Source organism: Canis lupus, chromosome 18 (genome assembly GCF_011100685.1).
Source record: "Canis lupus familiaris isolate Mischka breed German Shepherd chromosome 18, alternate assembly UU_Cfam_GSD_1.0, whole genome shotgun sequence".
Classification (NCBI taxonomy): Eukaryota; Metazoa; Chordata; class Mammalia; order Carnivora; family Canidae; genus Canis; species Canis lupus.
Genome location: NC_049239.1, coordinates 51,173,009 through 51,197,857, shown reverse-complemented (window position 1 = coordinate 51,197,857; position 24,849 = coordinate 51,173,009). Strand labels below are relative to the sequence as shown.

Genomic DNA, 24,849 nt, shown 5'->3' with positions numbered 1-24,849 from the left:
TGTCCCTAGGTACTCATGTCCATGAAATAAGAGTACAGATTTTTTAAGAGTACAGTTTGACACATTGATAAATCACAAGATGAACATTTTTTCACCCCAAAAGGCCCTGTGCTGATTTGCAGTTAATCCCTTCAACCCCTGGTCCTTATCTACTTCTATCTTTGGTATTAGTATTTTGACAAAATTGATTACTTTCTGTTCCTGAACAATTAATTTGACTTGCAGGACATAACACCTGGTTTTTCTACCTTTTCAATTTCCTCTGCTAATTTTTTCTCTTTCTGACCTCTTGATGTTAGAGGCTCCATAGTTCAGCTCTGAGTCTTTAGTAATCCTGTGGATTCAGATGCCATGTGAATATTAGTATTCCCAAGTTCAATCTCTGGTCCAAGTCTTCCAAATTTCAGATTCATACCCTGTTTGATATTTTGATATCAAAAATTTGATATTTTTGCTTGAGCATCTGATATTTCAAAACTTGTGTAAATTTGATCTTCTGACAGGTATCCTTTTCCACAATCACTCCTCTTATACCCTTCCCTCATCTCAGTTGATGGAGACCCCATCCTTCAGTTATCCTGGCCAAGAACTGGATTATACTCACATTCAGTCCATTAGGAATCTTGCTGGTTTTACTTCTCACAGTCTTCCAGACTTTTGGCCCTCTAGTAAGAGCCACTGTCCTCTCTTACCTGTATTTCCTAAAGTTCTTTCCCAGTTGATCTCACTGCTTCTACATCATCTACTGTCTACACAGTACAGCAACCAGAATGCTCCTTTTTAAAATTTTATTATTGCCATTATTTGATTTAAGTAGGCTCCATCCCCAATGTGGGGCTTGAACTTACAACTCAGAGATCAAGAGTTCCATGCTCTATTGACTGAGCTATGCAAGTTCCCCTTAGAGTGATGCATTTATTTATTTACTTTATTTTAAAAAGATTTTTATTTGTTCATGAGAGAGAGAGAGGCAGAGACACAGGCAGAGAGACAAATAGCTCCATGCAGGGAGCCCAACATGGGACATGATCCCGGGACTCCAGAATCACACCCTGAGCCAAAGGGAGGTACTCAACCACTGAGACACCCAGGCGTCCTGAGTGATGCTTTTCAAATGGAAATCACATAATGTCTTAGACCCCACCTCTTTAATCCCCCTACTGCAGCTAGAGGCTCTTCCTTTCAAATTTAGAATCCAGTGCAAAGTTTGTAAAGTCCTGCATGATCTGCCCTACTCATCTTTGAGTACTCTTTGTCCTACTCCTTGTCCTACTCCTTTGCTCCCTTGGCTTCATCCATACCATATGCTGAACATTTTACAGCCAGGCCCCTTCTCCCTTAGCGTTTACATTGGTGGTTCTCTAGATATTCCTTATAATCCTCCCATTTTTGTAAATGGCAGATTTGGGTTTTCAAGGTGAAAAGGAAGCTGGTAAGTTTTCAGGGCAGTAAAAATGAAGCTAGGGGCTGTATTCTCTCTTTTCTCCATGCTTATTTTAGTGGTATTGCCAATTCCCTTGGCCTTACCTACCATCTATATTCTGAAGATTCCCAAATGTTCATCTCCAGCTCCCTACTTTCTTCTCTATGCTCCAGCAGGCTGTCCACAAGGCAATGAAAGTTTGAGATTTGAATTTATTCCTATGGTTTCCTCTAATTTGGATAACTGCTGGTCTTTCCAGAAAGGTATATGGAATTTTTCTTTGAGGACAGTCAGTGGTCCTTGGTACATGCTTTTGAAATTCTGTGGCTATTCCTTGGTCTAGAGGGAAGGGATCAGAAAAGATGAGAAAAACTTAATTCTCACAAGTGGTGGTGGGGAAAGACTTCTTGATGTTGCTATTGAAACATAGGTTGGGTTTTTTTATGTGCCAGAAATGTGCTGAGGTCTTCATGTGAAATCACCATACCCCTTCCTTTCTTTTTGTTTCTTTTAATTTTCTGTGTATATTACCTACGGTGGATGCCAAATCTGGAGGTCTCCAGAATTCTCCTGGACCCTCTTCAATTTATACTCTTTCTGGGTCAGTATTTCTCAATCACTGGTGATTTCCGCTCCTTGTTCCCCACCCTCTGCTGGGACAGTTTGGCAGTGTGAAGTTTTTACTTGTCTCAACTGGGGGGATGCTACTGGCATGTAGTGTAGAGTCCAGGGATGCTGCCACGCATCCTACAGTGCATAGGAAAGAATTCCAATTCCTTACCACAAAGAATTACCTAGCTCTAGATGTCAGAAGTGCCAAGGTTGAAACCCTGTTCTAGGCAATTTTAATCAATTCCTTTCGTTTTGCATACTAACTAAAGTTGTGCTCTCCAGTAGGATAGCCACAGACCTATAGGGTTCTGTGAGTATAAAATTCCCATGGAGTTTCAAAAGCCTAGTACGAAAAATAATGATCATTCACATTTAAATGATCATTATATCAAATTATATGAAATAATATATTGGATCTGTTGGGTTAAATAAAATAATTTTACCTGTTTCTTTTTACTTTTCTAAATGTGGCTATTAGAATTTTTCAAATTACAGTTGACCCTTGAACAATATGCATTTGAACTATGTGGATTCATCTATATGTGGGTTTTTTCCAGTAAATACAGTGTAATGCTATAAATGTGTTTTCTCGTCCATATGATTTTAATATTTTCCTAGCTTTATTGTAAGGATACAGTATATAATGTGTAAAACATACAGTATATATTAATCAACTGTTTCGTGTTATCAGGCTTCCAGTCAACAGTAAGCTATTAGTGAAGTTTTTTGGCAATTAAAAGTTATATGTGGCTTTTTGGCTACACTGAAGGTCGGTGCCCTGACCTCCATATTGTTCAGTATGTAGGGTCAACTACATATGTAGCTTGCATTTGTGGCTCACATTATGTTTTTGTTGGATTATGCTGATCTGGATGAAGACTGAAATTTACTTCTCTTGTCCTAGACCTGTCTTCTGTGCTCAAAGTTCAGGGATCCAGAGACATACATAGGGTTCTTTTTCTTGGTTGTCTTTTTTTTTAAGATTTATTTTTTAAGAATTTATTTGTTTTAAAGATTTTATTTATTTATTTGAGAGCACAAATAGCGGAGCAGCAGGCAGAGGGAAAAGGAGCAGGCTCTCCACTGAGCAGGGAGCCTGATGGGGGGCTTGATCGCAGGACCCTGGGATCACAACCTGAGCCAAAGGCAGATGGTCAACCATTGAGCCACCCAGGTGTGTTGTCCCTGTTCCCCCCCCCCCCCCGCCCCGCCCTTTAAGATTTATTTTTAGGGAGAGCATGTGCAAGTTGGGGGAGGGGCAGATGGGGAGAGAATCTTCAAGCAGAAACCCCCCACCCCATCATAGAGCCCAAAGGAGGGGACACCTTGATTCCAGGACCCCAAGATCATGACCTGAGCCAAAATCAACCAAAGCTCAACCAACTTAGCCACCCAGATGCCCTTTCACCCATCTTTTTCTAACCACTCTGCCCTGCCTTTCAGGTCCTAGTTCACCAAACACTCCCTCCCTCAGGTCCTTCTTTCTATTTGGAAGGATTTTCCCCCTTGGCCACTTTTGAGCTAATTTCTTATCCTTAATATCTTAGCTTCAAGTCCTCCTAGTAGACACCCCCTCCCATTTTTCCTTACCCATGTATTTGGTACTTAACCCACTATTTTGCTTATTTAACATTTTCTTCACAAAACTGAAAGGTGATCAAGGAATTTTCCTCCATGCCAGGCGACAGCGCCTGATACATAACAGGCATTTAATAGTAAGTATGTAAACTATCATTTGAATTATGTGTTCCTCTGGAGAACATAATACCTTCTGCCCTTATCCCCATTCATTGCCTTAGCAGTCCTAGTCATTCAAGAAATGAGTGTCCTCATAGAACCAGGACACGAGCTCTATCTACCCTTCGGGTTCTGGCTTCCTTGTGGGGCCCAGGGATCTGTGCCTGTCTAATGAAGCCTGGCTTGCCCAGCCCTTTTTAGTGCAGTGTGATTCCAGATGGGAAGCATACCAGCACCAGTGTGATTCCCACAGTATTGGCCAGTTGCCTTGGATGACCTTGTTTAAAATTTCATTGTGTCTGTAAGGAGAGGTACAGTTCACACAGCCACTGAAGTATCCTGGCCACACCTCAACATGGAGGGAGTATGATACCTTTGGAGGGGAAAGCCCTTTCCCTAACCACTCATTTTCCTAATTCACATGGCCACTGCCCTGCTTCAGAGATACCAGAGCCAAGGGCAGTGCAGGACCACCATTACTGTGGCAGTCAGGTTCACCTTGCCAAATGAAGAAGCTTATTAAAAACCTTCCATTGGGATCCCTGGGTGGCGCAGCGGTTTAGCGCCTGCCTTTGGCCCAGGGCGCGATCCTGGAGACCCGGGATCGAATTCCACGTCGGGCTCCCGGTGCATGGAGCCTGCTTCTCCCTCTGCCTATGTCTCTGCCTCTCTCTCTCTCTCTCTCTGTGTGACTATCATAAATAAAAAAATAAAATAAAAAAAAAACCTTCCATTGTATCTCCTCCATGTAGATAGGGTTTTCCCTAAGACTGCTGGATCCCTTTGCCAGCTGCTCCTCTCCAGTAACTTCTTACTGTGGCTTTCTGCTATAGAGAACAAGCACTAGGTATCAGAAAGCTTTCCCTCAGCATGTGTTTGTTGGTGGTGGGGGGTGTTGGGGAGGGGTGGCCCAAGTCATTTAAACTTTTAAACCTCTATTGCTTTAATTACCAGGGCAGCCAAGAATGCTACCTCGTGGGGTTCTTGTGGACTAGCAGAGATGTTGGATAAATCATCAGATCTGAAGGGCCCTTGTATAGTTTGAATTTGGCTGGGACCTTTAAAGGACTTGGAAAACTAAGGCACTACTGATTTAAATAATCTCACCAGACTTTAGCTTCTCCTCTGTTCCTGGGGCTAATCTGATATTTCTGGTACTTCAGTTCTCTTCAGCAGGAGAACATAGCCCAGATCTTAAAAGCCCTGAAGACGGGTTATTCTGACAAGTTGACAGCTTTTCCTAGTAATGCATTTTTATCTCTCTTTTCCTCCGAAATCTCCTAGGGCAGGAGACTGTTTGAGGACTACATTTGTGAGACAAATCCTCACAAGCCATGAAGTCCATCCTGGGCAAGCTGCTTCCTCTCTCTCTTTGGGCTGCCTTGTAGCCTCACAACCCTTTTTTGCGTTTCAGGCAAGCTCTGCACAGTGCATTGAGTGCTGAAGACCTGGTATCTTTTGTGACACGTTGTCTATCTCTACAAGGCTGCCACTGGCCTAAAAGGTGGAACAAAGCTTGGGCTATAGTAGGACTTCTGCCAAGTAGAAGCTGTGGCAGGTCTGTGTCTCCCCTACCACCCCAGGGAAGATGTTGCAGTAGAACCCAGGGAGTTCTCAAATACCACCTAGGGGAATCTGGATGCTTTTTTTCTGGGCATCAATATTTAAATCAGGCTAGGATTTATTTTGCTTTGTACTTGAAGTGTCTTACTGTGCTGCTGCTGTGTTTGGGTCTTGCTTGGGTGGACTGCTCAGGAAGAAATTCATGGAAATGGAAGACCTGGGATGTTCTTCATTCCCATCCCCCACCCTGAAGCTGGGCCAGGGATATCCCCTTGGCCTTCATTATCCCTCCATTTTCCCTGTCTCTGTAAACTGGTAAGTTTGTTTCAAAGGGGAGATGTCTTTTCTTTTTTCCCTTTTTTTTTTTTTTTAAATTATTCATGAGAGAGAGAGGCAGAGACATAGGCCGAGGGAGAAGCAGGCTCCTTGTGGGGAGCCCGATATGGGACTCAATCCCAGGACCCTGGGATCATGACTTGAACCACTGAGCCACTCAGGTGCTCCAAGGGGAGAGGTCTTAAGTAAGGCACAAAGAATAAGCAGTAGAGTTTTGGTAGAACCACATAAATAATTGCCCTTCTCTGAACTCACACAATACTTTTACATTTCTCCTAACAATTAACATTTTTGTCATACCATCCTCTCAGCTGAGACCTTATCTCATCTCCCCTGCCCCTCAGAGGTGCCTTGTGCAAAGCCCTTAGGGCCTGGCGAACAACAGGTGTTAAGCAAATGTTAGGGTAGGAGGGGTTCATGCAGTTATTTATGGGTTGATTAACCTCAGGGATTTAAACCCTACCCCTTTGGACTATCCCTAGAATCACATGCCTTTATGAATGAATGATCCTTTTCTTGTCTATAGGGTATTTTTTTTTTCCCCTTTAAAATGTCACTTTTTTTTTTTTGTCTTCATCATTAGGGGAGAGACCTCTGTTAAATATCCCATAAATTTCACATTTATATTGCTATTCATTTTTTTCCTTTCCAGAGTGATCTTTTAAGTGAATTTGATTCTTAAAGAGGTTGATTCTGTTACCCCCAAACTTAAAACTGCTTAATGGCTTCCAGTTAGTCTTTTAAGGTGAAGATGAAATTCCTAACACAGCCTTATAAGGCTCTAGTGAACTGTCCCTGTAACTTAACCTCTTCACATGCCTACTGCAGTTTATTCCTGCCACAGACTCCCTTTCTTGTTTCTCATGGATGCCATGGTCTTCTTGATCAGGGGCTTTCATATGCACTACTTTCTCACTTGGACATAACTGCCCCATTCCCTGTCCACCAAAGTCAGTCACTACTGTTTTCATAGCATCCTGTACTTGACCCTCCATGGTACATATCAGAGATGTAATTAAGGTTTGCTTCTCTGTTAGGAACCACATAGGCCTTCATTCATCACTCAAATCTTGGCTCATAGTAGGAATTCAAATCGTTGATGAATGAATTCAGGAGCTTTTTAGCGTTTTGAGAGGCCTCATGGGACTCTGAAATGGTCTATCGTGAAACTTGGTCTTGTGAATAAAAGGGATTTATGCTCACAACATGCAATTTCTCCTGGTATTTTTTAAAAATAAATTTTATTTATTCATGAGAGAGAGAGAGAGAGAGACAGGGAGAAAGAGGGAGAAGCAAGCTCCATGCAGGGAGCCTGATGTGGGACTCGATCCGGGGTCTCCAGGATCATGCCCTGGGCTGAAGGCGGCGCTAAACCACTGAGCCACCCGGGCTGCCCAATTTCTCATGGTATTAATGGAGATTTAGAAATAAATACATTTGTTCCTACTCAACAGTTCTCTTTTTTTAAAAAAGATTTTCTTTATTCTTGAGAGACATAGAGGCAGAGACACAGGCAGAGGGAGAAGCAGGCTCCATGCAGGGAGCCTAACATGGGACTCAATCCTGGGACTCCAGGATCCCGTCCTAGGCTGAAGGTGGCGCTAAACTGCTGAGCCACCGGGGTTGCCCTCAACAGTCCTCTTACATTGGCTGAAAACTAGCCCCTTTCCCAGTGTTAACCTGTTTTTTGGGGGGAATGAAAGGGTTTTTTTTTTTTTTTTTTTTTTAAAGATTTGAGAGAGAATGAACAGGGGGAGAGGGTGAGGGAGAAGCAGACCCCCTGGTGAGCAGGGAAGCCTATGTAGGGCTTGACCTAGGACCCTGTGATAGTGACCTGAGCTAAAGGCAGACACTTAACCCACTGAGCCACCCACGTGCCCCATGTAAGTTTTTAAGGGAAAAATATTTTGTAGGATTTTTCCTTGCTCATAAGGGAACTTATTTTGCCATCTAAACTGCTGTCCAGTATAATAGCCACTAGCTACATACTGTGACTAAAAAAGTTTCTCAGCTTCACTAGCCAATTTAAGTACTATTTAATTGCTACATGTAGCTAATAGCTATCAATTGAGGACAGCACATATCTAGAACACTTCCAACATTGCCAAGTTTTATTGGAGAGAGCTGATGTGGAACTGTTCCTAGACTATTTTATCTTGCCAGCAAGACAGGAATCAAAGTATGTTAAACTTACATTAAAAGTGCTTATGTGCCTGTGAGCATGAGCGTGCACACACCCCCACCGAAGAGGACCTGAGATTTTGGTGAGGCCAACAAAACGTGTACATATTTCTTTATTCTGCCTGGTGCCTGGTACATCAATTATAAGGGAATCCCAGTACCTCTGCCTTTTCCTTCATGTAAAAGAGCCCTGCCTTTTTAGGGAATATTGAAGCTAACATGGGCCTTGTATACTTTTAACCTCTTCAGACTGTTATATCCTAACCCCCCAAAACCAGGAAAAATTTTGCTTCACTTGGGTTAGATTTTTTTTTTTTAAGTGGGCTTCAAGCCCAGCATGGAACCCATTGTGGAGCTTGAACTCACGACCCTGAGATCAAGACCTGAGCTGAGATCAAGACTTGGATGCTTGACTGAGCCACCTAGAAACCTCTGTCAGGATTATTTTAAATAGAAAATATGTGAGGGAGGGGCATCTGGGTGGCTCAGTGGTTGAGCATCTGCCTTTGGCTCAAGCTCCAGGGGAGTCCCACATTGGGCTCCCCACAGGGAGCCTGCTTCTCCCTCTATGTCTCTACCTCTCTCTCTCTCTCTCATGAATAAATAAATAAAATCTTTAAAAATAATTTAAAAAATACGTAGGAAATGCTATAAAATTAGATTAAAATTCACAGAATTTACACATGAGCATTTCCACATAGGTTTCAATACAGAAAGCTTAAGTAGGATTGAGTCTATCACTAATCTTGCTTTTATGGAGACCTAAGCCATGATAAAATATAATGTTCATAAATCTCAAAAAAAATTCCGTAGACACGTTTAATTGCAGAATGTTGTTACTGCTAATCATTAACACCCCACTCTTCTGCTAAAAATATGACATGTTCTCCTTTGATCTCTCATAATGGTTATTCATTTTAGCCATAGTCTAAACCTAGCAAAATACTAGCACCACAGGAAGTGAGACCTCTTTAAGTAGTTCATAAGAGAATTTAATTGAACTTGTACTATGAAGTCATTGTTCATTGAATCAACCTGATAGGTCCATGGCAATATTGCAGTTTACCTTTTTCCTGATACCGGGGTTTTAACCTGGGTTTGCTAGCCTGTAAAGTGGAAAGAGTAGCTTTGATTATTTAGAAATTAATTAAGATTCTATTAATTAATAGAATTAAGGAACCTGACCACGAGCAGTAGCATACTTATCAATGTCTCAAGATTCTGGATAACTTTTCTCCACCCGTTGTTGAGGCCATATTACTTAGACCTCACTAAATCCTTCCTTTTACATCTAAATTTCAGGCATCTACTCATTTGAATTTTGTAGTTTGAGCACTACTAAGAATGAACCAGAAAATACTTGGTAAAGAACAGTCAACAAACACAAAAAGGTACTTAAGTGTTAGAAACGTTTATTTGTCAAAATATTAAAAAAAAAAAAAAAAAGTGGGAGGAGTGAAGTAAAACAAGGCTAAATTTCAGCTAATGCTGTACCACGATCACAGGTCAGACATAAAACAAAACAAACAAACAAAACAACAACCCCCACCCCCAAAACCCCAATGGTCCTAGCAGTTTCAGATTAGCTTCAATGTTAGAGTCCAGAGCTAACAGAAGAGTAAAAGGTCTCTTGCCACTACATGGTCATTTTAAAGGGAAAGGAGATGTTGCAGGTAGACAGGGAGAAGGGTTCAATTCCTAAGGAAAGCAAGATAAGAGGGGGTTCCACTGTACAGGAAAAAGGGGATGCCAGCATAATCCTTACCTAGGGCTGCTCAGAGGCTGAGAATGTAAGGAATGGAGTGAAAGGCTACAGAGACTAGTATCAAGAGGAAAGAAAAGTCAACTTAGAAGAATTAAATTAAGAAAGAAAACATAGTTGGTCACAAACTCCTTTGTTTACTGAAACATGAAGCAATGGAAACATCCCGGCAAGGGGGACCGCGCGGAGCAAGTTCTCATATATGACCGCAGCCCGAGGGTTCAGTCCGCAATTATCCTACCTGAAAGAGAGCACAACACAAGAGGCTTACACAATGCCTGGAGAGCAGCTTGGTTCCGAGTACAAGGGCCCTGGTCCCGTCCTGTATTCCAGGGGGAAAAGAACAAAGAACAAAACAAAACCAAGTCAGACTGGATCAAACTTATATCCCATATAATTACCAAGGAATCTACTTATAGCTACATATAAGAAGCAATCTATCTGCAAGACTGCTGTGTTGGTGATAAGATATATCTTTCTCATGTTCTAATCCATCTTTTAAGCAAGACAACCTCTGTGATACAAGGGTACTGTCCTTGCAACAAAGGGCAGACACATACTATAAAAAACCATAATTTAATTTTTTGCATCCAGAAAAAAGCAGATGATGTCAAGATCTCAAATATGGCCAACTGCACTACTCTAAATTTGTTTCATTTTATTCTTCCATAGTAAACAAGGTTTCAGAAATGACAATCAAAGGGTATCAGGGAACGGTTCAGTCACCCTCCAATATACCTACATGTCATTACTGTCACAGATTTAGAACCATAACTCCAGTAGTTCCCCTACTTGGTCAAACCTCCCTTACCAAATCAAAAGAAGAAATCCTAAAATTCTCTAATTCTTCCACTGATGATGGGAACTCCAGACACCAATGGCTGGGGGAAAAAAGAAGTTAACTCACACCAAGTTCCTCTACTTATTACAGACAAAGGGCCAAATCTTGGTCTTGATCTGTACCAACCGACTTCAAAAGTTGTGACGTTCTTGAATCAGTTCTGCTAGGGTGAGACCCAAATTCAGATCCCCAACAGTTCTGGAGTATTTCATCCTGGCAGCCTCATTAACATCAGGCTCCTGGGACTGCAACCAACTCAGGGTTATTCAGTCCATTTGAGGTTCACACCTGGAAGGTAAGTTTCTTTAAAAGTCATCACTAAAAAGAGGTTAGTTGAACAACCACTGCTTGCAGTCAAAATTCACTTTAAAATACCTTAGTGATACCCTTCTAAAGCTACAATATGCTAATTTAACTATGAAACACATTTGAGGAAAACAGAAGTTATCTGGTAGATACCACCTTTAGAGAAATATCCCACTTCGTGGTAGATCCAGCTGCATTAAAAATAAAAATTAAGGCAAACTACACAAGCTGTTAAGATTACGTACTTCATGCACATAAAGACACACTGCTACACAATGGTCTTAAGAGATCCGTTTTTGTCATAGTCATATAGGATATCATTTATCACAGGTTCAAAGCATTATTTGCTTCTCACTACATATAAGGGCAAATTCCCATTGCTTCATTTTCTTCTATATGTATATACCAATGGGATAAGTTAGGAACCCTGGAAACTGTTCAACAGCCCTCCCAATTCAAGTGATGCTCAATTTCAAGATACAAGGAAAACCATGAGAATAGAAAGTTGTCATGATGCCATTTCCACTCAAATGAAATTTATCTAGAAAATCCTACTAATTATTCTTGCCATTCCAACATCTTTGGTATACATTTTCTGAAGTAGGAAAAATTAAATTTCTGGGGTCATCACCAGTGGGATTTTATACATTTGGAAATTACCTGTTTTATCTAGTTCCTTATGTGTTCCCCTTGAACAAAAACCAAAACAAAAGTTGCTTGGAAGAAATGAGAAGTGTTTGGGACTCTAAATGTTAGTAACAGGCTATGCAGAAATATGGCTTCAAGAGCTCATGCATAAGGTGTCTGGACTACTAATAAGGAAAGGACTCCATGGGATAGTGGCACCAAAACATTTTGCTTTCAAGTGTCTTAGAACCAAACACCTATAGCTTATTGGACTTTATTTGGCTTATAGATCTACTATATTAGTTTCCTCTGATAAAGGCTAATGACCTAAGTAGTTATATTAGCAAGTGAGAAGTCTAAAGTTGTAGTTAAAATTCTCACTGTGACATTCATTATTAACTCCAGGACCCGTATTCTTCTGCTTACATCGCGACTTTTCCAATGAAGAGAGTTCTGGAGTCTGCCAAGGCTGAGTGAATTCTGACTACCTCTAAATTATCAGATGACTTCAAAGTACTTAACCTCTCTGAGCCTTCATTCTTTTCTCTGTAAAAGAGAAAATATTTTAAAGGCTTACTGTATAGATTAAATGATACAATGTACAAAGAGGGCACTCAACAAGTGTTCTCTTAACTATGTGTCTGTAACCCAAATTGCTTAATTAAATAATATCCTCACTAACGGAGTTTGTTGTTATTCTCTCTGAAGGAACAAGCTGGTTGGAGTCCTAGACTAAAAAACCTCAACAGGCCAAATGAACCTCTGGCCTAAGCTAGAGAAATGCTTCACACTAATATGTAAATTTTTACTTCTTAGATACTGTCCTGACAGCAAACAGGTGGCTTTAGCCTCCTCTATGCAGCACTGATCTCTTTCAAGGTAACTATAGAGTCTTAACCACACCCACCCCACTCTCACCTCCAGTTTTTAAAAGGCTGAGTACCGCGCTCGGTCCACATACTGCTCCCGCTCATACCGGGCCATGTCATATAGAGAATTCCGTGCAGCTGCTGAAGCCTGAGACAGCTCACTCTCTGGCCCATAACCGTAGCCCTCTCCAACTGTGGGGAGCACAGCTGCAGCACGACGCAGGGGGCTCCTGTCCCTTCCATAATAGGAGGAAGTGTTGGCAGCGGCAGCAGCCATAGCAGCCGAAGTGGCAGCAGCACCTGAGTTCGGCAACAGGTGTCTGTCGTAGGGATCAACAGAAGTGGAGTTGAGGTGACTGGTCACAGCTGTGCTCTGGACTTGAGGCAGATGGGACATGGACTGCTCCGCGTAGTTGTACGCAGAAGCTGCTGCTGCCGCTGCCACTGCCTCATAAGAGCGGACCCGGTAACGCTTATAGTAGTCGAGTGCTCCATATGCATCGTTGTAATACATGGATTCCCCGTAGCCCATGGTGTAAGGCGTGCGCACTGCTCCATACTGTTCGTTATACTGCTCGGTAAAGTCCGCCACACGACCTGTACGATCTACTGGACACTCTTTTGACCAGTGCCCCTCTTTCCCACACCGATAGCAGCCACTCTGGTCTCCCATCCCAGGGGCAGTCCGAAGTCGGCTTGTGGATAACTGCACGTGCATCCTTTTGCCTTGAGGAAATAGATGTAAGAAGACTTATTATAACTCACTGGCATTCTTTAATCCTCCCAAAATCAAAGTAACTAGTTAGCATAAGACACACATACATACACACACTCCTGCAACCTATTTCAGCAATCCCCTCCAAAAGAAGTCAGAGTGAAGGTTTAATACAGATGAGAGAAAATTTGAATCCTCAGAGACCAGTCAATACTTTCTACTTTTATCAGGTAGCTTGATTCCCTCCTACTTCTGTCTCCACAACTTTCCCTTCCTTCCTCTGGCTCCCAACACAGAAACTGAAAAACTTCCCACTGCTAATACTGGTTATAACTGTAATGATTCAAGACCTGCCAATTTTCCCAAATAGCCAACAAAACCTCAGTTATGCCAGATTTGAAAAGTATCTTACCAACCTCTCACTGATTTACTCAGGGCAATATAGGGCCTCAGCAATTACTGTAGCTTAAAAACCACGGCAATCTTCTGTTCATCTTGTTTCCTCCAGCCATTTTTGCAGGTGTCACCAGAAGGCTATGTTGGATACACAAATCCTACCTGGCTCATCATCTGCTTCACCTTAGTACCTCTAGGAGTTATGTGACTCTCCAGATTTCAACCCCCCACCCATGTTTTTCAGCAAGGGCAAATCCGTGCCTACTGTGGAAAGAAAACTTGACCAAGGTCTCTCAACAGCAAGAATTAGATACTGAAGCAGTACTCATTTCTTAGAGACAGTGTGTTCCCAAATAATTCAGCATTTCATCCAGACATGTGGCTCACAATTCTTCATAGGGGATTATCTACTTGTTAGAAAAATGCATCATTTGCCTAAAAGCCTCTGGGCATCCATACAAACAAGCAACACCCATTCTTCAGGAAATGGCCAGCACTACAAACAGCTAAGAGAAGAAACAATCTTTGCCTTGGGCTTGTGTACCAGCAAGCCCAGGGGCCCTTACTGATGAAAGCATCCAAGGTCTTTAAAAGCAGTTTGAGAAAAGGAATATTCTTGGCAGTATTTAGTCCCAAACTGCCTAAGACTTTGGAGATCAAGTCAGTATTTCTCAAATTGTAGCCAAAAGGCAGCCATTACAGATGCAGAGAACAGGGGCTTCACATCACTCTTAAGGGCTGCTCAGAACAAATCCCCCCTCCGCAATCAGCAAGTTGCTCTCTCTTTAACAGACCTTGTTCTGGATGCAGCTATGCGATAGGAGGCCTCGTGCTCCACCATCCTGTTGGAAACAGCCCGATTCAGGACGGCAGCCAGAACAGCGCCATGCACTGACCCTGAGAGGGGAGCGGGTTAGTGCAGTAATAATCACTTTAGTCAAACTCCGTTCTGCCCGATGTCTAAGATTCCTACCACCCCAGTTTCTAGTAGTTGTCACCTCCAACTTAAAACCCTTTCTTTAGCAGAACAAAGATGCTCAGGTTTTTACTTCCCAGCTGCGAGCAGAGAGGGAGCATCCACCATCACCACTGATAGTCAACAATACCAAATGGCAGTAATTCTCTGCAGCATTTAGCTACCCATTGTTTTCAGAGATTTAAATACTCCTAACTCTACGAAGTTATTAAGGACCACATGCTAACTATGCTTAGAACAGAAACACATTTTTTTGCCCTAGTTTATATCCCAAATGTAGAGCTCCCTGATTTAGACTGGAAGACTAAGTTACTTGGTTTTCAAACATGCATGGTGACATTAACCTATGTGATAGACACAAACTGCTTCCATTCTGAAGTCGGAATAACCATGTCAATCTAAAAAGCCAATTCAGAGACCTAAAAGTACATTTTTTAAAAATTTCAATTTAATTTGCTTTTTACTTTTATAGATTCTGGCCCTGGTTTTGTTTTTCTTTTTTTTGAGAAACAAAACCCAGTGATTTTTCCTTGGTATTTGTTGCTACATCCAATCTTCATTCCTGTTTTATTGAAAAAACTCTTAAGTTTATAAACATCTATGTTTATAAGATGTTTATAATCTACCTCTGTAGCAGCTGTAAAAAAGATTCAGGTAAAAAAAAAATTTTAAATAGAACTAAAAAATCTGTAATAGAAGTATTTTTGCCACACAAAAATTTCCAAAGATTGTAACTAGGTTTTTAATTTAAATCCCCTGAAGTTATTAGAACTGAAAAATACTGTGCTTCTCTATTACCTTAAGGAACCAGGGCAAAGAAAATTGAAAGATTAAATTCTACCACTTTGCTACACTTGGAGAGGCCAAAGCTTAAAGATTTTATTAGACCTCCAAAGTTACTGAAATACACTGCCAACATTTCCCAGAAAACTAGCCTAATAGAAGTGTTTTCTTTTGAAAGCTGGAACAGATTATTAAAAATACTGAGAGATGGGCAGCTTGGGTCCCAAGTGCTGAGCTCCTCTCATGTGCCAGGATTCAGAGAAGGCTGGGGGTGTAGCTAATCCACAACAGGACTCCAGTTTAGTGCCCATTTACATATGGGGAGAAACAAGACACCTGAACTCTTATATACCATTCCCAACTCAGTTGCTTGAACTGTTACTTAGGAACAGCTTTTTGAATTAGGGTCTTCCAATGCAAACTGTTTGCTAATTCAACAGTGGTTCAGTTCACTGCTGCTTGTGGAGAGGAAACAGGTCTTGAAAGACCCAGGTTAACTCAGGTTCTGCTGCTTCCTTTTATAAGTCATAAATGCAGAAGCCTAATGGCACTATTAATAAATGTTCAAAAGATGTTCAAAGTGGCACTCTTAAAGGCCACCTTTGGTAGGAAACGACTAAAAAGGCTTTATCGACAAATGTGATCAATTGGTATCTAGATTATATTTTCTGTAAAACTGCAATATGTATCCCATGCTAAACTTTCTCTTGTCATCTGGAAAAAAACAGAGCTGGTTATAAAAATGTCTGAATGTATAACTCAGAGTAGAGTGCTTTCTTCGGAGTAGATAAGCTAAGAACATGAAAACCAAATAAAGGATTCTTTTCCAATGATTACATTTTAAAGAATTTCATGGATCACTATTACTAAAACACCCACTCCTAGAATAATCAGACTTGCTTTATTAAAACACGCACTCTTCCCAAGCCAACTCCCCCAATTAAATGACTTATGCATGCATGCTTTTGCCCTTATCTTTTTATTCAATTGTATATTAAAAAGGTAAGGACATGCAGTATTACATTACCAGGACATCTTTGCAGTTTGTACCCGACTTTAATTGCAAATCTTTTTACATTTTGTTACCTGTCAAGAGAAAACCCCTATTTTCCCTCCACACACTGTCCATTCATGATCCCATCTCTATCAAGTGAAAATTAAGAATATTCTTAAAGCTGTATGAAGTGCAACAGCTTTCCAAAATAATAAAAGAAAAATATAAATAAGAGACGTAAGTGAGAAAAGCTATCACATTTTAAATAAACCTCTAACCGTAATAGAAACACACTCATTGTTCCAAACAACACTCACCTTTCATCATATAGTGCTTACTGTCAATACACTTTCACATCTATTACCTCATTCTAGCCTCACTACCATCCTGTGAGGGAGGTACTGCAGGGATCATTAATTCTATTTTATAAGCGGGGAAAATGAAGCACAGAGAGATTAAAACACTTGTCCAAAGTCACACAATTAGTTAATGGTAGCAAGTTATCTATAACTTTTACCCTCTGCTTTAGAGAGGAGCTAAAGGTCAAGACACCACTGGCTGAGGCCAGAGAGATCTGACACACTATTTGCAATCTACAGTACTTGCAAACTTTCTTACCCTTTTCTGTTAACTTTTCTTCTTCTCCCATTTCTTTTGTTTTCTAGGTTTAGCAGAGAACACTTAAGTATTTATTTCTCAATAAACCTTTTAGTGGCACTCAGAAAAAAATAGTGTTAACTTATGAACCTGAGAAGTGGCTATAAACGTGTGGGTCAAGATGATACTGTCAGCAAAAAACTTGTAGAACAGCGCTGCCCAACAGAACTTTCTAAGATTGATGGAAACGTTCTTATCTATACTAATAAAGTCACAAATAGTCTCATGTAACTTCTGAGTGCTTCAAATGTGTACAATACAACTGGAAAACTCAAAATTTATTTAATAGCCACATGTTGTCTAGGGGCTACTATATTAGCACAGTGGCAGAGTCTTCAGATAACCTTGAGGTATTAGTGATAACCTTTGTACCTTTATAATTGGTAAAATTATACAATACACACCACGCCACCTTTACTGGAACCTTTCAGAAGCAGGACCATCATTTCATTCAATCTAGTCTTTAAAATTTTTTCTTTTTTTACATTAGGGTTAAATAATAGTAGGTGGAGAATAGTCCAATGGCATGGGTTTTGGCCCTGCCTATATAATTCATAGACTGAACAAATTTGAGCATTCAAAAGTTACTTCCCCAAATTCAGGTTCACCATTCAGGTTTATAATATAGAGATCCCTCTAGATGTCTCTGTCCCTCTTTCCCACAACAACCTATCACATAAAGCAATAAAGAGTATAAACCCTAATCATTTAAACTCTCAAATATAAAGCTTCCTGGTCATAACAAAAGCAGGAGGTAATCCACAGACTTTTATCCCCACTTCTTTGAGGTACTTATTTGCCCAGATTAAACTTCCCACAGCACTCAAATGAATGAAGACTATGGGATAAAGTAACCCAGTTTGTGACTCTACACAGTTGTTGAACATTTTGGCAAATAAATCTGAAAAGGGAGTGTTTGCTTCTCCCAAGAGTAAACTGTGCTTAAATGTGGTAAACATGCAATCTTTCTATTATATCCAGTTAAAATAGAAAGGAAACCACCACCCTGACAGCCGCCTGGTCCTGTGTTCTTGTCTCTGTCTTGACCTAGACCCCACTACTCTGCCACCCAGACCCCAGAGCAGTTCACCTTGAAACTCTGTGTTGTCAAGGCCCCTGATGGCTTCCACTGCATCCTCTGCCCGCTCCATGTGTACGAAGGCATAATCTTTCACGATGTCACATTCGATGACTGGACCATACTCCTCAAACTTGGCCCGAAGCTCTTGGTTTGTACAGGTGGGACTGATGTTGCCCACGTGTAACTTGGTTGAGGCTTTGCTCTTATTCTTGCTGGCTTCCACGTTGATGTTCACCCCGTGCAGCTTGTAGTGGTGCAGGTTGCGTATGGCATCCTCGGCGGCCGTCTTGTCCTCTATGTGCACAAAGCCATAGTTCTTAATGATGTCACACTCCAGCACCTTCCCATACTGCTCGAAGAGTGAGCGGATCTCCTGCTCTGTGGCCTCCCGGGGCAGGTTTCCGATGAACAGCTTCACCATCCTGATAAGCGCCTGGGAGAGAAGAAATAAGATTTCCAAAAGTTAAGGGTGGAGTGGGAAATTTCAGGGCATTGCATTTTGGTCTAATCCTCCAAAGAAGTTCTTGGCACCTTCAAGATTCAAGATCTCACATAAACGTTATTATTTTTTTTTTCTTAATAGGAAGAAAAGGTTTGTACATAAGAGGTAGTGTGAGGTGTGTGACACCCAAACAGGAGGTCAGGGTCAGCATGCACTGCACCGTCTATTATCTCCGTGGAATGAGACGCATTTAAATAACAGAGTTGGCTGTTTTATGTCTTAAAATACTCTTTTTGGGGTGCAGGAAAGAGAAGAGCTCAAGAAGGGGGCAAGACGCATGTATTTTGAATGTCCCTGATAACGAGGTTTTGGAGGGAAATCGCTGTACCTCTCCTCCGTGCGGTATTACCCTCAAAAATACTCCAAGAATAAAGAGGCTTCCTCGGCCCCATCCCAGACCCTCAACGACCCAACCTCCAGCTCTTTCGCCCCAACAAAGACTCACTCGACCCCTGCCCCGCCCCCTCCGGAGACCCGGCCCCGCCTCCTCCCGTTGTCTTCAACGGACCTCCCGCAGCAAGAGAAACCCAAACCGTGGGCCGGCCCCGTCCGCTAGAGGCCCAGCCCGGCCCGCCCTCGGGCTCCCCGCACACCCCCACAAGACCCCCTCGCACCTCCGGGTGGCGGCGGCGGCGGCGGCGGCTCCCGCGTCAGAGAGAACCCTACAAAATGGCGACGGCCGCTCGAGCCTCGGCGCGACCGGGCCCTACCTCGCGCGCCAGCTCACGCACGCGCGAGTGCGCGCGGCCTCCTTCCCCTCCCCCTCGCGGGAGCCGGGCGACCAATCCCGCGGCCGCATACAAATGGCCGCCCCAGGCTAGGCTCCCAGCCGCCTCGACACGGGGGCGGGGCCAGCTGGTGACGGCGCCGCGGAGCCGAGGTCAGCCCGCCCCCAGTCCCGGCTGGCCAATCAGCACCCTGGAAGCGGGGGTGTCGGGGCTCAAGCGTCAGAAGGACTCCGGGCGCAACCACTACGGTGGTGTAATCAGGGTCCCGGGGAGTTGCTAACATCACAATGGATCGTGCTGTTGGGCCAGTTAGGGCGGGAGGGGAGCTGATGACAAAGGGTTATCTCGCTGGGTCCTCTAAACGGGGGCTTTCTTAGCTGGCTGGCCAGCCTCTTTGGGAGCTTGGGTCAACATTTTAGAAACACAGAAGAGCCGCATTTTCAGCAAACGTAGTCAGTTTTTGTAGAGCTTTAAATATAACGATATTTTTCGCTGCAAGCATGTTATTCACTGGTGAGAAAACAGAACCAAAGATGGCAGAGCTGGGATAGTTCTAAGAAGCATTGTATCCTGGCTACATTTATCGGTCACATCTTGTTTGTGCGTGGATATATGTGGGCTCTTTCTCTCTCTTGTTAGAGCATTAGCTCTAATTGTATGTCCCTCGCAGTTCCTGGTCCGTGGTGAATATCCCAAAGGAATACTTAGTGCAGAGGCCCAGAGAAGTTCCTTGTTTAGGGCGGGGCGCGGGGACTGGGATGAGGAAGCGTCTCCAAATCCACACCAGCTGCTGGAGGTCTAGGCAACCTGGGCTCCAGGCACTTTCCGGCGTTCAAAATTCAGCTGTGGTCCACGGGCGCCTCCTAGTGGCAAAAGAAAAGCTATTAGATGGGTTAGTCACTGTCACCCTTGAACAAAGAAGGGACGTGTATAGAGATGGATGGACCCAGCTTATCTCTGAGTGGAGTATGCCAGGGTGGTTGTCAATCACCTTCTTCATTGTGGTGGCTCCATAGAAGCTTCTCTGATACCATCAGGCACAAATTCCCCAGGCTGCCCTCTTCCTCCCTAGCTACTTTGATATTTCTTTCACTGAATTTTTTTGGTTTCCCAGCCATTTCAGAAGAGGCACTGACTGTCCTTGCAATTTTAATACAATTCATGATTTCTCCCACCTAATTCTATCTACCTCTCCCCTTCCTTCCTCCCCTTGGTCATTTCCAGTTTCTCTCTACACCTAGACTTTTAAAACACGTATAGGGACCTCCTCACCCATTTCTAAAAGAGCTTTCACTCATCGTCACTATTATTGTTTTCTATCTTGGGTTCCTTGCCTGTGTTCCAGGCCGGACTTCTTTGCAAAAGGAGTCTGAACCTGTGATGCCCACCTTCATACACTGTGTTTTGGGTTCTGCCCACCTCTCCCAATTCCCCAAATTTTCTGAGCTCATCAAAACTAATGTCCTTTTAACAGTTTTCACCCTTCTAAAGCTTTCATTTTGTTCACTATCCATTTTCTCCCCTGTGTTTTTATGCTGTTCCTTCTCATTGTTGAGCATGGTTCCATCTCCTTCCTCCCATCTATTTTCCTACCCTTATCTATCCCCTTTGATCTCACCTCCCCTTATAGGCAACCATTCTGATAAGCTTAATGTGTATTATGCTTGTGTTCTTGCCAGACATTTCTTTTCAGTGTGCATTTGCTTTATCCATTTTTAAAAATGTTTTATTGTGGAAATTTTCAAAAAAGTCATATACAGAGAATGTCATGATAAACTTTTATGGACCCTTTACCCAGCATTGGCAGTTATCAACATTCTGCTGACCTTATTTATTCCCTGTACTTTTTTTTGGCTGGAGGCTTCTTTCTTTCTTTTCTTTTCTTTTCTTTTCTTTTCTTTTCTTTTCTTTTCTTTCTTCTTTCTTCTTTTTTTTTTTTCTTTTTTATTTGTCAGAGAGAGCACTAGCAGGGGGAGAGGCAGGCAGGAGAAGCCTGCTCCCCATGATCTGAGCTGAAGGCAGGCACTTAACCGACTGAGCCACCCAGGAGCCCCAACTGGAGTTTTTAAAAGCAAATCCCAGGCATAATGTCATTTCACCTATGAGGACTTCACCATCTACCTCTAATTAAAACATCAGGACTATGCTAATATTATCTAATCTATATTAAAATTTCCCCTAGATTGTTGCATATGTGTCATTTTGCAGTTTTTAAAAAAGATTTTATTTGATAGAGCATAAGCAAGGGGAGTGGCAGAGGGAGAGGGAAGAAGCCGACTCCTGGCTGGGCAGGGAGACCAATGTAGGGCTCAATTCCAGGACCCGGAGGTTATAACCTGAGCCAAAGGCGGACGCTTAACTGACCAAGCCACTCAAGTGACCCTGTAGTTGGTTTCTTCTAATGCGGATCTAAACAAGGTTCATTGATTTCTTATAGGGGTAAATTATCTAAATGTTTATGCAAATTGTGTTGCATGGCTCATTGTTTTAGTTTTTTCACTAAGCACCTGTGTTGCTGTGTGTTCTCTTACCACTGGGTAAACTCCCTACTGTGCAACCACCATATTTTCCCTATCTGACTCTACATATAGGAGACTCATGTTGCCTCCAACTCCCCACCACTATAAACAAATTTTAAATGCCATTAAAAGCATCAACAAATTGTTGATGTTACAATTAACATCGTTAATTATATGTGCCCTACTGGATCCCTGTGAGAAACAGGGGTGGGGAGTGCATATAAATCCAGAGTGGAATTGCTAGGTTGCTGGGTCATAGGGTATACGTGGAACTAACTTTAAGTAGTGCCAGATTATTCTCTGGAGAAACCGTACCCTCCCACCCACAGCACGTGAGGGGTTCTCTATATCAATGATTCTGCCACTGTTGGACGCTGTCCAGTTTTCTAATTTCTATGAGTCTAATAGGTATAAAGTGATGCAGCGCTATTGCTTTAAGGATCTCTTCTGTGAATTTCCTGTTCATATCTTTTGTCATCTTTCTTAGTAGGTTGCAATCTCCTCTTTGTTGTTGATTTGCAGGATTTTCTTGTATATTCTACACATGGATCTTTTACTGGTTTCAAATATTTTGTCATTCCACTAAATTATTAACTTTGTCCATGGTGTCCTTCATTGGAAGAGAAATCCTTTTTTATGGAATCTAATATTTGTCTTAAAGTTTGTGCTTTTTCAGTTTTGTATAAGATAACCATTTCTACACCCCTGAGTGACAAATATATTCTCCTACATTTTCCTCTATTAACAGTCATGTTTTTACTGTTCACATTTAGGTCTGTAGTCAGTTTAAAGCACTGCCATCCTGGGGCACTTGGCTAGCTCAGTAGATGGAACATGTGACTCTCAATCTTGGGGTTGCGAGTTTGATCCCCACACCGGGTATAGAGATGTTAAGAAGATAAACAAAAGCAGTGCTGTCCAAACAGAAATATAAAAGGTCATCATCTATGTAATTTAAAATTTCCCAGTAAAGACATTTAAAAAGTAAAATGAAACAGCTAAAGTTCATTTTAATACTTTCAAAACCCAATAAAGCTAAAATATTTCAACATATAATCAATATAAAAAGTATTAATAAAATATTTTGAATTCTTTTTCTCCTCTTCAGTTTTTTTTTTTTTAAAGATTTTATTTATTCATGAAAGACACAGAGAGAGGCAGAAACGCAGGCAGAGGGAGAAGCAGGCTCCCCCCGCAAGGAGCCTGATGCAGGACCCGATCCCAGATTCCGGAATCATGCCCTGAGCCAAAGGCAGACGCTCAACCGCTGAGCCATCCTGTCCTCTTCAGTTTTTGAAGTTGGTGAGCATTTCACACTTAAAGCACTCTTCACTTTGGACTGGCCACATTTCAAGTGCTTAGTAGCCACATATGGCTCATGGCTACTGCCATGGACAGTGCAGATCTAGAGTTCACCCTCAGAGGCAGTGTTTGGTAGGAAGGCAGATACATATTTGTCCAAATAATCTAAGTTTAGCTGTCCATATGTCTCGTTACTGTGGTAACTGTGTATATTGTATTTTTGTGCTCTAATCTATCTTGTATCCCTCGCTGCTCTATTTCATTAAGTTTCTTTCTGGAACTTTTCTTCCACTCATATCTGAAGGTGTCTCTCAAGATTTATTTCCTGATCTTATTTCTATTTATCTTTTCTGTCTTGCCACCTAGATGATGCTCAAACCACATCTTCATGACTTCCCCATTCACAGTACAGAGATTGCATCCTGCTAGACTGTATTTTGCTGCCCTATTTTCATTCAACTTTTACATGTTAAAACGAGCAGTTCTTCATTAATTTCTTACTCCCATATACACTGCCTTTCTAAAATTTCCCATTATTGCTTCCCTTCCTAACTTCTATGCTTGCCACATTGGAGTTGTAAATACCCTGTTTCCCTGAGGACTCTAAAATGTATGACTTTTTCTTCCTTCACACAGTGGAGATTTTACAGTTGTACCTGAGAGGAACAAGGGAAGGTTGTAGTGCTGATGTATTATTCCATTTAGTCCCACAACAGATTGTTCCAGTTAACATTTGTCCAACATGTTTACCATAGAACACTTCTAAATTTGCTTTTCTTAAGAGAAAGAGAATTATTCTGTGGGCTGTTTGGTCTACCAGATCTCATGTTTGGAGACCATTCTGGGGCTGTGTTGTGCTACTCCCAGGCATGCACATACCTGACCCTGTCTTAGTCATGGCTGATGATGGTCAGGGGTCTACTCAGCCAGGGCTCTTGGCCAATTATACTAAGGATAGGGCTGCTTAGGGAGGGATTGAGGAGGTGGGTAAAATAGGTGATGCAGATTAAGGTGTGCTCCTAAGGAGCACTGGGTGATGTATGGAAGTGTTGAATCACTATATTGTATGCCTAAAACTAATATAACACTGTGTGCTAACTATACTGGAATTGAAAGCAAAAAAATTACAGATAGGGCTGTTTCTCTGGAAAGATCTTCTCTGAGCCCTGAAATGGTTGGTCGTGTATTTATGGGAAACAATGAAAGAACAAAGATTTTCTTGTAGGAGACCACCAAGGCAATACCTTGATGTTTCCAATTGCCAAGCCAGAGAAAAGGGAGAAAGCTACCTACCCCTTTTTTATACTTCACCAGATCTAGAATATATTCTGTTGTGTTTGTGTGTGTTTATACACTTTGGATGTACCTTGTGGCTTCCCAGGTGATGCCATCCTATTGGTCGGTGGATCGGAGACCTTGCAACTTAACTGACCTCTGTCTGAACCCCCCTGATCCTCTCTATTGGGGAGGAGACAGAAGATGGGGTCAGTAATCACCCCCATGCGCTCCCTCCCTCTCCACTGTTGGGCTGAGCAGCGGCTGAGACTTGCTTGTGGCTTGAATTATTGAATTATCTTTCATTTTTGAAAATGGTCAAGAGAGTCATGAGTAAAGAAAGTTGTGTACCAGGGAAGTAGTTGTTCACTGCCTTTTAACATGAACAGTGCTTTTTAACATCATCCTGACCCATGGTGAACTTCTTTGGTCTAAAAGGAGGCTTGTCCTCTGTCAGCCCAGCAAACTGGAGGTCATTATCATGGGGAAATGAGACCAGGGGTAGGGAGGCTCTCAAAATAATGTGGTTCTTTGAGGGCTTAGAGGCTGGAGGGGGAGGGAGGGTGCAGAGTGGAAACCTGACATACAGGAGGCCAGAGCCAGAGGCAAGAATGTGGGGATAGGCAGGGAGGCTTGTGGTCAGGAAAGCAAAAGACACCCAGAA

At 42.2% G+C, this 24,849-nt stretch overlaps 2 protein-coding genes across 12 annotated transcripts in view; one reads left to right on the top strand and one right to left on the bottom strand.

Moving 5' to 3' along the window:
* The window catches only part of RBM14 (RNA binding motif protein 14), a 45,250-nt gene extending 33,177 nt beyond the window's left edge, over positions 1 to 12,073 (top strand). For 2 of the 3 annotated variants that reach the window (XM_038563809.1, XM_038563804.1), the window contains 2 exons: positions 9,155 to 9,243; positions 11,794 to 12,073. In XM_038563809.1, coding sequence (XP_038419737.1) covers positions 9,155 to 9,219 — 65 coding nt within the window. In that variant the 3' untranslated portion in view covers positions 9,220 to 9,243; positions 11,794 to 12,073. The remainder of the gene's footprint in view (positions 1 to 9,154; positions 9,244 to 11,793) is intronic. The other variant, XM_038563803.1, reaches the window with a different exon arrangement.
* RBM4B (RNA binding motif protein 4B) lies at positions 9,245 to 19,132 on the bottom strand. Of its 9 annotated transcripts, none has more exons than XR_005373611.1 (5): positions 18,976 to 19,132; positions 17,869 to 18,292; positions 14,163 to 14,265; positions 12,307 to 12,983; positions 9,245 to 9,855 (listed from the first exon to the last, which is right to left on the bottom strand). XR_005373611.1 is itself a non-coding variant. In XM_038563813.1 (4 exons), the coding sequence occupies exons 2-3, from the start codon at positions 18,278 to 18,280 to the stop codon at positions 12,316 to 12,318; spliced, it is 1,080 nt and encodes a 359-aa protein (XP_038419741.1). In that variant the 5' UTR covers positions 18,281 to 18,292; positions 18,976 to 19,132; the 3' UTR covers positions 9,245 to 11,934; positions 12,307 to 12,315. The 9 variants fall into 9 exon arrangements, 4 of the variants coding, with proteins under 4 accessions (XP_038419741.1, XP_038419740.1, XP_038419739.1 ...); XR_005373607.1 differs by lacking the exon at positions 14,163 to 14,265 and adding an exon at positions 10,522 to 10,743 and having other exon boundaries at positions 9,245 to 9,936; XR_005373608.1 differs by lacking the exon at positions 14,163 to 14,265 and adding an exon at positions 10,522 to 10,743.
* Between the last annotated feature and the right edge of the window lie 5,717 nt (positions 19,133 to 24,849).